The sequence below is a fragment of the Bos javanicus genome, chromosome 5 (assembly GCF_032452875.1).
Source record: "Bos javanicus breed banteng chromosome 5, ARS-OSU_banteng_1.0, whole genome shotgun sequence".
NCBI lineage: Eukaryota > Metazoa > Chordata > Mammalia > Artiodactyla > Bovidae > Bos > Bos javanicus.
The window spans coordinates 42,750,526-42,764,665 of record NC_083872.1 but is presented as its reverse complement, the minus strand read 5'-3'; the positions used below and the strand labels follow the sequence as shown (position 1 = coordinate 42,764,665).

Genomic DNA, 14,140 nt, shown 5'->3' with positions numbered 1-14,140 from the left:
TGTGAGCACTGAAGAATTAATGCTTTTGAACTGTGGTGTTGGAGAAGACTCTTGAGAGTCCCTTGGACTGCAAGGAAATCCAATCAGTCCATCCTAAAGGAAATCAGTACTTAATATTCATTGGAAGGACGGATGTTGAAGATGAAACTCCAATACGTTGGCCACATGATGCGAAGAACTGACTCATTGGAAAAGACCCTGATGCTGGGAAAGATTGAGGGCAGGAGGAGAAGAGATGGTTGGATGGCCTCACCTACTCAATGGACATGAGTTTGAATAAACTCGAGGGTTGGTGATGGACAGGGAGGCCTGTCGTGCTGCAGTCCATGGGGTCTTAAAGAGTTGGACACACCTGAGCAACTGGACTGAATGAGAACATACTGCATAGCACAGGGAACTCTATTCAGTGCTCTGTGGTGAACCTAAAGGGAAAAGGAAATCTGAAGGAGGGGAAATCTGAGCGACTGAACTGAACAGAAATGAACATGGTATATTCAGTTCAATTCAATAAGCAAAAATGAAGTGTTTGTGTTTTCATCACAAAGAATTTAAGTATCTTCAAATACAATCCTCCTTAATTGTCTTTAACAAAGCTTTGTAATGCTATTATCTCAAAAATAGGTAATTCCCATTGTAATATGTTGTATTACAATGCTTTCAAAATTACCATGATTTTTCTTTTATGGGAATTTTCCTTCTAACTTTCTAAAAATATCACTGGCTTTAATTCTCATAAGTCAGAACATAAACACTACATCCTAAATGGTAAAAATATATCTGTGTGCATGGGGCTGGGGAGTGTGAGTGTGGGTGTGTATCTATGTTTATGAATGCCATAATTCCCTTAAATAAGAAAATATTGCAAAGCAAAAGTTCAGTAGTTTATCCCCAGGATTGTACACTTGTGCCTAAATTTACTAACAGGAATTTTGTAAACCACTTCATTCTGCTGTTGAAATCTTAGTAAAATACTGAACTGGCAGTAACTGATTTGGGTGACTCCTAATGATTATGTTTTCTAATAGAGGGTAACAGATGTTGACTGGAATTTTTCTTGTATTTCTGAAATTCCAACTAAGGCCCAAAGCTGAAAACAAGAGGAGGAACTAAGTTCCTCCTCATGCTTAGCTCAGAGCTGCCAGTAAGTCACTCTCATTAGGGTCAAACCCTTCTCTACAAAGCTTACTCATGAAGTGACAGGCTATTCACTATCTCTGAAGGGGCAGGAGGAGGTTCTTTCCATTCCCCAAAGCAAGGTGAAGGGGAGCTCCAAAATCTAGGATGATTGTGTGAAGGGGAGGATAGCATCTAGCCCTCTGTTATGGAGTTGCAAAGAGTTGGACACGACTTAGCAATTGAACAACAACAATAGGTCCATCCTTGGCTGCCAGTGGAAGAGAATGTTAGCTGACAATGCTGGGAAGTGCCTTCTGAAAGCTGACGTACAAAGAATGACGTCTTTCTGAAATCAAGCAGGACCTGTCAGGCTCCTGGGTATGGAAGCCTTCCATGTCTCCTATTTCTTGTTGGTAAGGAACAGACTCTCACCTCCATGACCTTTCCTGAGTTCCAAAATTGCAGATTTCACAGTTGCTAATCATGGAAGTGAAGGGATGCAAAGACAGAGGAGGAGCAGCCAAGAAACAATAGTGAAGCCTTGGAGCAGGGTACTGATTCCACTTAACAATATCATTAAGCTCTTTATAGAAGTAAAATTTTAAACAAATGGAAGATGTTTTTCCCAGAGAATACCACCCAAGGCCAGACTAAAGGAACTAGAGAAGCAAATCAAGAGATGACCTGAGACCAGATTAGAAGAGTACAGGTCCTTCACACACCCTAGTCTTATCAACAACACCACCCTTGAACCATTGCTATAAAATTCCTCATCACATCTTCCCAAGATAGGACACAAGTTTTCAAGAGCAGGAGTCTGCTGTGTCCACCTTTGCCAGGCAAAGCAATAAAGCTATTTTTTTTTTTCTACTTCATCCAAAACTATACCTCTGAGATTTGATTTAGCACTGATGCACAACTTTTTAGTTCCTCCTCCACAATGAGGACAGAGTGCTTGATATGTATCCCCTGAGGCCAGTACACTCTAAGGCCTAGGTTTTTCAGAACACAGGAGAAAGACACACTTATCTGCTTCCCAACTCCCCTACCTTTCTGCTATCCCAACCTCCTTCTCTCTTGTAAGTAGCTATGACAATATCTCCAACTGAAGGGAGAGAAAGCAAAGAGTTTTGGATTAAGTGTGCGATTAAAGTTTTAAAATAAATACTACATAACTATTAACAAATGAGATAGTTCTAATATAAAGTGACTAAAAAGTCATGCAGTTAGACCTTGGCATTGTTAAGACGACACTTAACCAATTGGAGAAACTGAAATTGGCAGTGTTGGGACAATTATTGGAAGAAATAAAGGAACATATTTTCCCTCAAAGTGTTGAGAATCTTCAAAAATAGATTGCAATAACAATATGCATTCCATAATTATCAGTTCAGTTCAGTCACTCAGTTATGTCCGACTCTTTGCGACCCCATGAACTGCAGCACTCCAGGCCTCCCTGTCCATCACCAACTCCCGGAGTCCACCCAAACCCATGTCCATCAAGTCAGTAATGCCATCCAACCATCTCATCCTCTGTTGTCCCCTTCTCCTCTTTCCCTCAATCTTTCCCAGCATCAGGGTCTTTTCAAATGAGTCAGCTCTTTGCATCAGGTGGCCAAAGTATTGGAGTTTCAGCTTCAACTGAATTTTGATAATTCCATAATTATCACCATTCATTTACAAAGGAGGGAAATCATCTACTGTGGCTCACATGGTAAAGAATTTGCCTACAATGTGGGAGACCCGGTTCAATCCCTGGGTTGGGAAGATCCCTTGGAGAAAGAAATGGCAACCCACTCCAGTATTCTTGCCTGGAAAATCCCATGGATGGAGGAGCCTGGTGGGCTACAGTCCATGGGGTCGCAAAGAGTTGGACACAACTTCATGACTTCACTTTCACTTTTCACCTAAGTCAAATTTAGACCTGTAACTCCCTTGTTGGTGTACCCAAATGGAAAAATTAGAGCATAAGTAGTTATATATGATTTCTCATATTCTTCAGAAAATACTACATACTGAAATAGCTACCCACTTCTTTCTCAATGACAACTGTTCTACCAATAATAAAGTTTTCAATTATGACAACAAGGAGAATTATAAAGTATCGATACTATTATACATGTAACAATTATAACAAAATAAATGAATGCTAAAGTTATGACTTTATCTGTGATAAAGCATAGCACTGTGATAAAACAGCATAATAACAGAAACCATGTCTCTTGAATGATACATCAAATCAAACAGGCAGGAGAATTTTACAACTCATAGCTGACAAACTAACCTTAAAATATCTCAACCAAATCACCATAATAATAATTTTGGACTAATCAGAACTTACTGGAATTTGGGCCAGTGCTGCCAGAAATATATATTCATTCATTTTCTCTCTCTCTCTCTCTCTAATAGCAATTTTCCATCAGCATTAAAAGTTAACTAAAAAAATCTTCTGAAAGCCATTTTCAAACCTTCCATAATGTGCAATTGAAAAGCTTCTTTTCAATAAAAAAATAATAGAAATTTGTAAAATTAACATAAAGGTTAATAAATAAAAAACAATTCTGAAAACCAATTACATCTATGTTGTCCAATTTAGACTATTGTATTATTCAACACTGTTGCTCCTTCAAAAGGCCATGCTACTGTAAGTATGTCAGGGTATTTCCATTAGTGCTCTGAGTGAGGTAGGTAGAGATTGTTGTTGCTGTTTAGTTGCTAAGTTATGTCCGACTCTTTGTGACACCATGGATTGTAGCCTACCAGGGTCCTCTGTCCATGAATACTGGGAGTAGGTTGCCATTTCCATCTCCAGGGCATCTTCCCAACCCAGGGATCGACCCCCTGTCTCCTGCATTGGCAGGTGGATTCTTTACCACTGAGCCACCAGGGAAGCCCCAGGTTGGGATTACAGGTAACTTCATTAACCACTTTATCCTTTTCTAATTTTCCACATTTTCAGCAATGAATATTTTTTCCTAGAAGCAACACACTGCTAAGACAAAATGTAAAAACTAATCAGTTAGGAACAATGGATAAATAGGTACTCATAACTAGAGAAAGATTACACTACTTTTCACATTTATTTAGATAGATATGGTAGAAAAATCAGTGTTAGAAAAAGAAAGAAAGCCTGCTCTCACAGGCTGTATACTTATATAAATGGATAATTAGAAGAAATTGTTAGTTCAGTTCAGTTTGGTCACTCAGTCGTGTCCAACTCTTTGCGACTCCATGAACCGCAGCACGCCAGGCCTCCCTGTCCATCACCAACTCTCGGAGTACATCAGCTGAAGTATTGGAATTTCAGCTTCAACATCAGTCCTTCCAATGAACACCCAGGACTGATCTCCTTTAGGATGGACTGGTTGGATCTCCTTGCAGTCCAAGGGACTGTCAAGAGTCTTCTCCAACACCATAGTTCAAAAGCATCAATTCTTCTGCATTCAGTTTTCTTTATAGTCCAACTCTTACATCCGTACACGACTACTGGAAAAACCATAGCCTTGACTAGATGGACTTTTGTTGACAAAGTAATGTCTCTGCTTTTTAATATGCTGTCTAGGTTGGTCATAACTTTCCTTCCAAGTTAAAGTGATATCAAAAATAGTGCATAAACTAAGAAAATATATTTGTTACTTTTCTTGATAATCTTATCTAGGCATCCCTTTATCAGGTCTTAATTTTCTGAATGTTTTAGAGATCATATAAAATTCAAATAATATACAGTTCAGTTCAGTTCAATCGCTCAGTTGTGTCCGATTCTTTGTGACCCCATGAATTGCAGCACGCCAGGCCTCCCTGTCCATCACCAACTCCTGGAGTTCACTCAGACTCACGTCCATCGAGTCAGTGATGCCATCCAGCCATCTCATCCTCTGTCGTCCCCTTCTCCTCCTGCCCCCAATCCCTCCCAGCATCAGGGTCTTTTCCAATGAGTCAACTCTTCGCATGAGGTGGCCAAAGTACTGGAGTTTCAGCCTCAGCATCATTCCTCCAAAGAAATCCCAGGGCTGATCTCCTTCAGAATGGACTGGCTGGATCTCCTTGCAGTCCAAGGGACTCTCAAGAGTCTTCTCCAACACCACAGTTCAAAAGCATCAATTCTTCAGCGCTCAGCTTTCTTCACAGTCCATACATGACCACTGGAAAAACCATAGCCTTGACTAGACGGACCTTTGTTGGCAAAGTAATGTCTCTGCTTTTCAATATGCTATCTAGGTTGGTCATAACTTTTCTTCCAAGGAGGAAGATAATATTACTTGACTCAAACTTCTGAAATTAACCAATTACCTTCAAAAGTTTATATGACGCTTGAAATGCCCAGTCATTCAGTTGTGTCCAACTCTTTGTAACTCCATGGACTGTAACCCACCAGGCTTCTCTGTACATGGGATTATCCTGGCAAGTATACTGGAGTGGGTTGCTATGTCCTCCTCTAACTGATGCTTATTTACATCCGTTGCTTATTTACAGATGCTTATTTACTGATGCTTAATTACATTTTACAACATGCTCTCACATTTCAAACATCATACAATTTCTACAAAAAATACTATATTATTTTTGGAAAAAAGAAAAAAGTTGAAGAAGTTAAAATATATCAATCATGTATACTGCTTTGGTACTTTCTTTATTCTTGTTACACTATGATAAAATAATACAATATTGTCCATTCTAATCAAACATACTACTTTCCTACATATTCCTACTTTTGCATAGTTAGAGTAAATATATTCTGTTGTTATATTCAGAGTAAAGTAGAACCCTTCAACCATAATACTTTCATTTGTTTTAGATAACCAAGAGGAAAATTAAAATTACATAGTTCAGGCATTATTTACTCTCCATAAAGTTTTAGAAATTCAGGTTTTGTACCATTAAATTATAAACTATTTCAGGCATGGGCTTTACTGGTGGTCCAATGGTTAAGAATCCACCTGCCAATGCAGAGAAATTGAATTTGACTCCTGATCCGAGAAGATCCCACATGCCATGGAGCAACTGTGCCCGTGCACAAAAATTACTGAGCCTATGCTCTAGGGCCTGCATGCCCACAACTCCCAAGTTCACATGCCTAGAGTTCTACAGGAAGAGAAGCCACCGCAATAAGAAGACCACACACCACAACAAGGAGTAGTCCCCACTCACCACAGCTAGCGAAAACCCTCATGTAGCAAAAAAGACCCAGGACAACCAAAAGTAAATAAGAAAGATGGTTGATTCTGCCAATTTACAAAGAAGATTTTAAAAAATTAACTATTTTTATGCAAAATTTGACTCTATATTGGAAAGCTCAGACCCTTGAGCATGTCAAGTTAAACCCCTATCCAGGCCTTGGTATTCTCTTTTATAACAATGGGATAACTCTGCCTCATAAATTTATTGGGTTGGTTAAATCTATTTACATATATTAATGATTCTACTACAAACTGTAAACAATAACAGTAGTATTACTATCACACACCACATCTTTTTGTCTGGTACTTATAGAATTTACATACTAACCCTCAAACTACATGAGTTTCTATAGTTATTGTAGCTTAAAAATAACTGGAAGATATTAGTAACAAACATATTAATCCATCCAATCATTCTTCTCTTCTATATTTCCATCAGTGAGTGTGTTGAAGTTTTGTTTTCTTTAATTCCCTGAATCTTGTACAGTCAAGTTAAACAATATTACTGATTTATGACAAAATACTAGAGATGTATATTAAGTTCTATCAATGCCCTAACTTCCTTCCTATCTTTAAGACTTCCTTGTCCATGCTAAGGATACCTAGGTAAGCCTGTCAAACATGGTACAAGTATCTGGTGCTTCCTAAACCTAATATATTCTCATTTGAGTCATTAATTTGTGAAAGTAACTCTTGAAATGATATTTAGCAAAACAGGCATAACATTTAAATGACTAACCAACACTGAATTCAGTGAAATTTATTTTCTTACTGGAAACTCTTTAAAATACATTAGCTTCCTTCATCTCAAGTTCAGTAGAGATGAGCCTTTACCTGATCACCATCTGTGTTCAGGTAAATCATTCTTTACCTACTTCTTTCCAGAATGACCTGCCCAGCTCTTAAATTTTGCTCTCTAGTCTACTGACTTGCATTTGATTGCTATCATCCTTTTGAGACCAACATTTTCCTTCTTTTCATTCTACTCATACAATTCTATAATAGCCACAATTATGAATGTCAAATGACATGAACTTAAGAAACCAATAAAAGGAGGGCAAAATGAGACACTGTGGAAAAAATGAGTGAGTAGAGTCCCCTGGCAGCAGCTGCTCATGATGATGACAGGGTCCTGATGACAGACAGTAACCAAAAGAAAACAGAATGATGGTTCTGAAAATCAGAGCAAATATCTAGACAAAGAGTTTAAAGAACCAACAAAACACATATGATCTTTAAGATGGTCTCAAAGGTTAGAAGCAGTCTTGGCCATATCATTTCATTTTAAAATATTACTGAGTAATATATATTCTGAAAAGGCAAGAAAACAGCAAAATGTTTCTGCAAAAAATACTTACTGCAGGATTACATGTAATAGTGAAAATAGAACCAGCCAAAATGTTCATCAGTAAATGTCTGGATAAGTAAACTGCATTTCTTTGAATAATGAAAATTATGCAATCATTAAAATTAATGAAAGAATATCTATATATTTAGTGGCATAGAAAGATGTCTAAATAATACAACTAGAAAGTATTTGAGATATTCAAAATATTGAGATTCCATATACAGGTATATATTTAAAGAAAAGGGATCTGCAAATGCATTTACAGTTTTGGTTGTTTGTGCATATGTGTATGTTTTGGTGCTGGGGTTACAGGGAACTTTCACTTTATAAATGCCTGTATTTAAAGTTTATAATAAGAATGTATTTCTCTTAAATGCAAGAAAACAATACAGATAATTGAGAAAGAAAATAAGAGAGAAAGGAAAATAAAGAATGAGAATAAAGAATCAGGAAATACTGACTAACTTATAATAAAGTTAGATCTGAATGTAACTGTTAAAAATTAAGGGAGTACCATTCTGAGAAAGAAGGAAATTTCTTAAAAATGATTCCTATGGAGGCCTTGAACAACAGAAGAATGAAACCATGTTCTGTATGATTTTTAAATAGTAACACTGTATGCAATCACCATGATAAACATGGTCAGGGAATCATTACATTCCACTTTTAAGTTTTTCTCAAGAACCTCATTTTTATTATTTGGAAAAGTGTTTCAAGGAAATAAATGAGGCCTAATAAATTTTGTTTGATAAAATAATAAATACTTAGAACTCCTATAGATCAGGAGGAAAGGGAGTGGTTTAAGATTCTCCTTTTTTAAACAGAAACACTACAGGTTATTTTATTGTACACATTTTAGAAGAAAATGAGAAAGACTACTAAAAGCAAAGAACTTTTGTTTTTCATTAGGAGGAAAATTATAGCATTTTCAAATAAGACACTGATAGCTTTTGTTATCAAAAATATCTATAAGCTGTTACAGCATGTATACTGTATTGTTTTCAGCTACTTAAGACATTTTTCTTTTTAAATACTTGTGATGTTCATAAAGTCTCTGGTTATTTTTATATATAAAGCACACACTGTAATACACGTTATAGTTTTCCCTTTCAATAGATTTCCTTCAACAATCACTATAGTTCACCTCTGGGGAACAAAAGTGTAATAACTCAGTTATAGACTGACTCCAGATTCTCTGTGGACAGGGAGTTGAATTTAAAGATAATAGTTTAATATGCCTGATTCAGTATCAAAATAACAAGAATATTAAAAATTTTAGCTTTGGCAGCCTAAGCTTAGAAATATGAGTCCATGAACAAATAAAAGGAGCCATAATTAGGTAAAGATCCATGTAATATGGGGCTTCCCAGGTGGCTCAGTTGTAAAGAATTCACTTGTCAATGCAGGAGATGTAGGAGATGTGAGTTCAATCCCTAGGTTGGGAAGATCCCCTGGAGGAGGAAATGTCAACCTGTTCCAGTATTATTGACTGGGAAATCTGATGGAGAGAGGAGCCTGGCAGGCTACAGTCCATGGGGTTGTAAATAGTCAAGACATGACTGAGTATGCACACACAAATATACACACACACACACCATGTACCATACAAAGAAACAACTGAGAGAAATCTAAAGATCTGAGAAAGTGAGCCATGGAAATATATGAGGATCCCTCTGGAGTATATGCAGAATTTGTAAGACACCTATTCCACAGGAGGATTTGAAAGAATGCCCATATATTCCACCCAGCATTTCAACAAGGTAAAGTAATTACTTTATATATTTTTAATAAATAGCAAATAATCTATAATATGCAAAGCAGTGCTGGGGACAGTGCTCAGGCCACACTCTAAGCAGATTTAATCTGATTTCCTGCTAATATCTATTTAGTACAACTGTAGCACCCAGCATCATGTTATGAATGTAGTCTTTAAAAATCTTTTTTTCCCCAAATACAAGTTTTCCTGGAACTTACAAATCAAAACGAAGATTCTCTCTTTCTTCAAAAAAGTAGTCCAGAATAAATTTTCTTACAAAATCAGGATTTAAAGTATTATCAATTACTTCAGTCCTTCCAAACTGTTGAGAAAAAAAAAGAGAGGTTAAAATCGAGCTTTGCATGGTTAGTTATTGCAGTATAGAACTTAATATATTTCCTTGAAAACACAATGAATATTCAAATGCTGGATAAAGCCCTTCAGAAAAGGTTTTAAAGATCAAATCATCCCTCTTCAACACTCAGGGAATTCAGAAAATGAGCCCTGAGTTCATACAAATTTATTAGAAAAGCAGCTTCTGAAAATTCACATAACAACTGTATACTTCCTCCACTTTTCTCCCCACTTGAAAGCCAAATCCTTTTCCATTCAAAAGAAGTTATTTCTACCTTTAGTTTATCACAAATATTCTTCTTAACCTAGTGCATAACTAAGCCAACCAATGCATATTCTTACAACTGGAGGGCACCGTGTTCATATTCAGTTCATAATCAAGTAGTCCTCTACATAGAATAGTTTCTTAGGATGTTCTTGGAAGAACTTTCTTATAATATATTACACACTTCAGTCATTTTTTTGGTTTGTTTCCTTGTCTTTTAATTCTTTAAGTATCTAGAGAGTCACAATGAGACCTATGATTCTTGCATGTTTTTAAGCTACTGTATTATTTTTGCTTAAAAAATTTTTTTTCCATCTTAGGGGAAATGGAAACCAATAAACAAAACTCCATATCTAGTACTCTTTCCTTGCAATGTGAAGGAAGGTCATCTGCATTGCTTTCAAAGATGATCAAAAATACAAATCTCATATCTCTTTTTTTGTATTTGGCTTTCCTTCTTCCCTTTCTACTGACATGGAACTCTAAAGAGGGAATCTTAATCTTTAGTTCTGAACAATATTGTCAGTTCACTTCAGTTCAGTTAAGTGGCTCAGTCATGTCTGTAATTTTGCGACCCCATGGACTGCAGCACACCAGACTTCCCTGTCCATCACCAATTCCTGAAGCTTGCTCAAACTCATATCCATCCAGTGATGCCATCCAACCATCTCATCCTCTGTCATCCCCTTCTTCTTCTGCCTTCAATCTTTTCCAGCATCAGGGTCTTTCCCAATGAGTCATTTATTTGCATCTTGAGAACCCCATGAAAATATTAATCATGCTGTCTTATCAGAGAACTAACTTACTAAAGTTCAAAGAAAAACTTTTTATTAGGAATAATAAAACAACTAGAATCTGCCTGTGAATGCAAAAGATGCAGGTTCAGTGCCTGGGCCGGAAATCCCAGGGAGAAGACTGAATCCCAGGTTCAATCCCCTGGAGAAGAAAATGGCAACCCACTCCAGTAGAATACTGTCTGGGAAATCCCGTGGACAGAAGACCCTGGTAGGCTACAGTCATAGGATCACAAAAGAGTCCAGCACAACTTAGTGACTAAACAACAAGAAAATTATCAATCCATCATAAAGTAAAGGTCATGAGTTTATCACATAAATTGTGATAATAAAACTATGATAGAAAAATTGATGATGAAGATTCATTATGGCTATTGCTAACTATCCAAAAAAGAACTAGGTTGCAGAAGCTTATGCATTGGGCAATGTTTTATATCTTGGACCAAAATCATAAAGGCAATCATAAACCAGGTAACTAATTCATTTCAAAAATATTAAACATTTATCTGAACAATAATAGTAATTACAGTCACCATTTATTGAGTACTCTACTTTGTTCTTCCCTGGTGGCTCAGACGGTAATCTCCCTGCCAATGTGAAAGATGTAAGAGACATGGGTTCGATCCCTGGCTTGGGAAGATCCCCTGGATACTGGAATGGCAACTGTATTGCTGATGCTACTGACAGTGCCAATTGTCTTGATATTCACACTGTCTGTACTGTTTGCTGAACCCATGGCAGGCAAAGCACGAAGTAAAAGGCTGGGAGAAGACTCGAGGAGAGGTAGGAACTGCAGACACATTTATCCTTTCCTGCTTGACATAGCAGACAAAGCAGCAGCCACAGCATAACCTAACACAACACAAACCTCTCTCCTGGCTGGCACAGAGGCCATAACAGTATTCACTGCTGGCTGATGCAGCAGCTGTAGCAGTAGACGCACTATGCTCTCTCTTCTCCTGGCTGACTCAACTGACACAGCTGTGATGCAGCAGTAATGCCCGCTGCTTTTTAGGTGGAACTCATATATCGGTGTGCACATATTACAGCACAAAGTAGCCTGTGACCAAACAAGTACCTCATGTCGCACATGAGCAGTGCTACAAATGACCTCAGCTGTTACACAGTATTTACAAAACCTGAGGTGAGTGAGCCTGAACAGCCATCTTGGCTAATTTGCTCTCTCCCCACAGCAACCCCTTGCAGTTTTCTTGCCTGGAATTCCCATTGACAGACTATGGTCCCTGGGGTCACAAAGAGTCAGACACAATTGAGAGACTAACACTTTCACTTTCACTTACTTTGTTTTAAGCACTTGTCACACATTATTTTAAATCTTTATCATAACTCCACAAGGTAGGTATTAGGATTCTTGTTTAAAGATGAGAAAATTGATATATAGTGTCCCAACCTAACCCACTTTGGTTACAAAATTTACTTTCATTCTTTCTAGGGCTCTTCTCTATTTTAACACAGAATATATTAGGCCCTGGGAAGATTAAAAAATAAACCTATCCTTGGTCTTTAATTTTAAAGAAATGGGAATAAGGACATGTACCAAATAACCCAGGAGAACTCACACACCCAACAAAAACAGTGCAGAGGTCAAGAAGTAAAAATCTGAATCAGAGAGAATCAGGGCCTTCCCAGCCTTTGTCCTGCCAGGAGGCAAGATGGTTCTCAGACCAAAGCAAACCGTATCAAATGAGCAAATGTATAACACTGTCAAAGAGAAACTCAGCCAGTACCCATATTCCTCAGCACTCCAATTCTTCGTGTGGATTTTAACACAAACTCTCACTCAGAAGGAAGAAGATAGTGTGGAATTCTCACGGTAAGGTTGACTGAGTTGCATGTAAGGCAGCAATTTGGGCCTCAGTTCAGTCGCTCAGTTGTGTCTGACTCTTTCCGACCCATGGACCACAGCACACCAGGCTACTCTGTCCATCACCAACTCCCAGAGCTTGCTCAAACTCATGTCCATCGAGATGGTAATGCCATCCAACCATCTCTTCCTCTGTCATCCCCTTCTCTCGCCTTCAATCTTTCCCAGTATCAGGGTCTTTTCCAATGAGACAGTTCTTCACATCAGGTGGCCAAAGTATTGGAGCTTCAATTTCAGCATCAGTCCTTCCAATGAATATCCAGGACTGGTTTCCTTTAAGATTGACTGGATTCATCTGCTTGCAGTCCAAGGGACTCTTGTATCTTCTTCAACACCACAGTTCAAAAGCATTAATGCTTCAGTGCTCAGCTTTCATTACAGTCCAACTCTCACATCCATACATGACTACTGGAAAAACCATAGCTTGGACTAGATAGACTTTTGTTGCCAAAGTCAAGTCTCTGCTTCTGCTTTTTAATATCCTGTCTAAGTTGGTCGTAGCTTTTCTTCCACAGAGCAATCATCTTTTAATTTCATGGCTGCAGTCACCTTCTGCAGTGACTTTGGAGCCCAAGAAAATAAAGTCTGTCACTGTTTCCATTGTTTCCCCATCTATTTGCCATGAAGTGATGGGACAGATGCCATGATCTTAGGTTTTTGAATGTTGAGTTTTAAGCCAACTTTTTGACTCTCCTCTTTCACTTTCACAAAGAGGCTCTTCAGTTTCTCTTCGCTTTCTGATATAAGGGTAGTATCATCTACATATCTGAGATTATTGATATTTCTCCCAGCAATCTTGATTCCAGCTACTGCTTCATCCAGCCCAGCATTTCACATGGTGAAAGTTATATAAGTTAAACTTATATAAGTTTATGCATATAAGTTACATAAATAGGGTGACAATATACAGCCTTGACGTACTCCTTTCTGAATTTGGAACCAGTCTGTTGCTCAATGTCTGGTTCTAACTGTTGCTTCTTGACCTGCATACAGATCTCTCAGGAGGCAGGTAAGGTGGTCTGGTATGACCATCCCTTGAAGAATTTTCCACAGTTTGTTGTGATCCACACAGTCAAAGTCTTTGGCATAGTCCATAAAGCAGAAGTAGATATTTTTCTGGGGCTCTCTTGCTTTTTTCAATGATCCAACAGATGTTGGCAATTTGATCTCTGGTTCCTGTGCCTTTTCTAAATTCAGCTTGAATATCTTCTGGAAGAAGGGCCTCTGAGCCATTAAAACAAGTTTGTCTTAATGGACAATGGCTTTTCAGCAATATGGGTGGCTGAGTATATTCTGCTATCTCAACAGAAAATTAACATGAAGCCATTAAAATTTTAGCTAAGCATCTATTAAATATGAACATCTAATATGCCTCCTGACACATAGCCCTGAAATTGCTTTTAACAACGTCACCTTCATATTGCTAAATTAAATGGTCACATTTC

At 37.8% G+C, this 14,140-nt stretch overlaps 1 protein-coding gene across 4 annotated transcripts in view; it reads right to left on the bottom strand.

The window, feature by feature from the left end:
• Window positions 1-14,140, bottom strand: part of CPNE8 (copine 8) — a 276,946-nt gene that overhangs the window by 183,910 nt on the left and 78,896 nt on the right. For 3 of the 4 annotated variants that reach the window (XM_061416467.1, XM_061416469.1, XM_061416468.1), the window contains exon 4: window positions 9,616-9,719. In XM_061416467.1, coding sequence (XP_061272451.1) covers window positions 9,616-9,719 — 104 coding nt within the window. Of the gene's footprint in view, window positions 1-3,457; window positions 4,084-9,615; window positions 9,720-14,140 lie in introns of those variants that run through there. The other variant, XM_061416470.1, reaches the window with a different exon arrangement.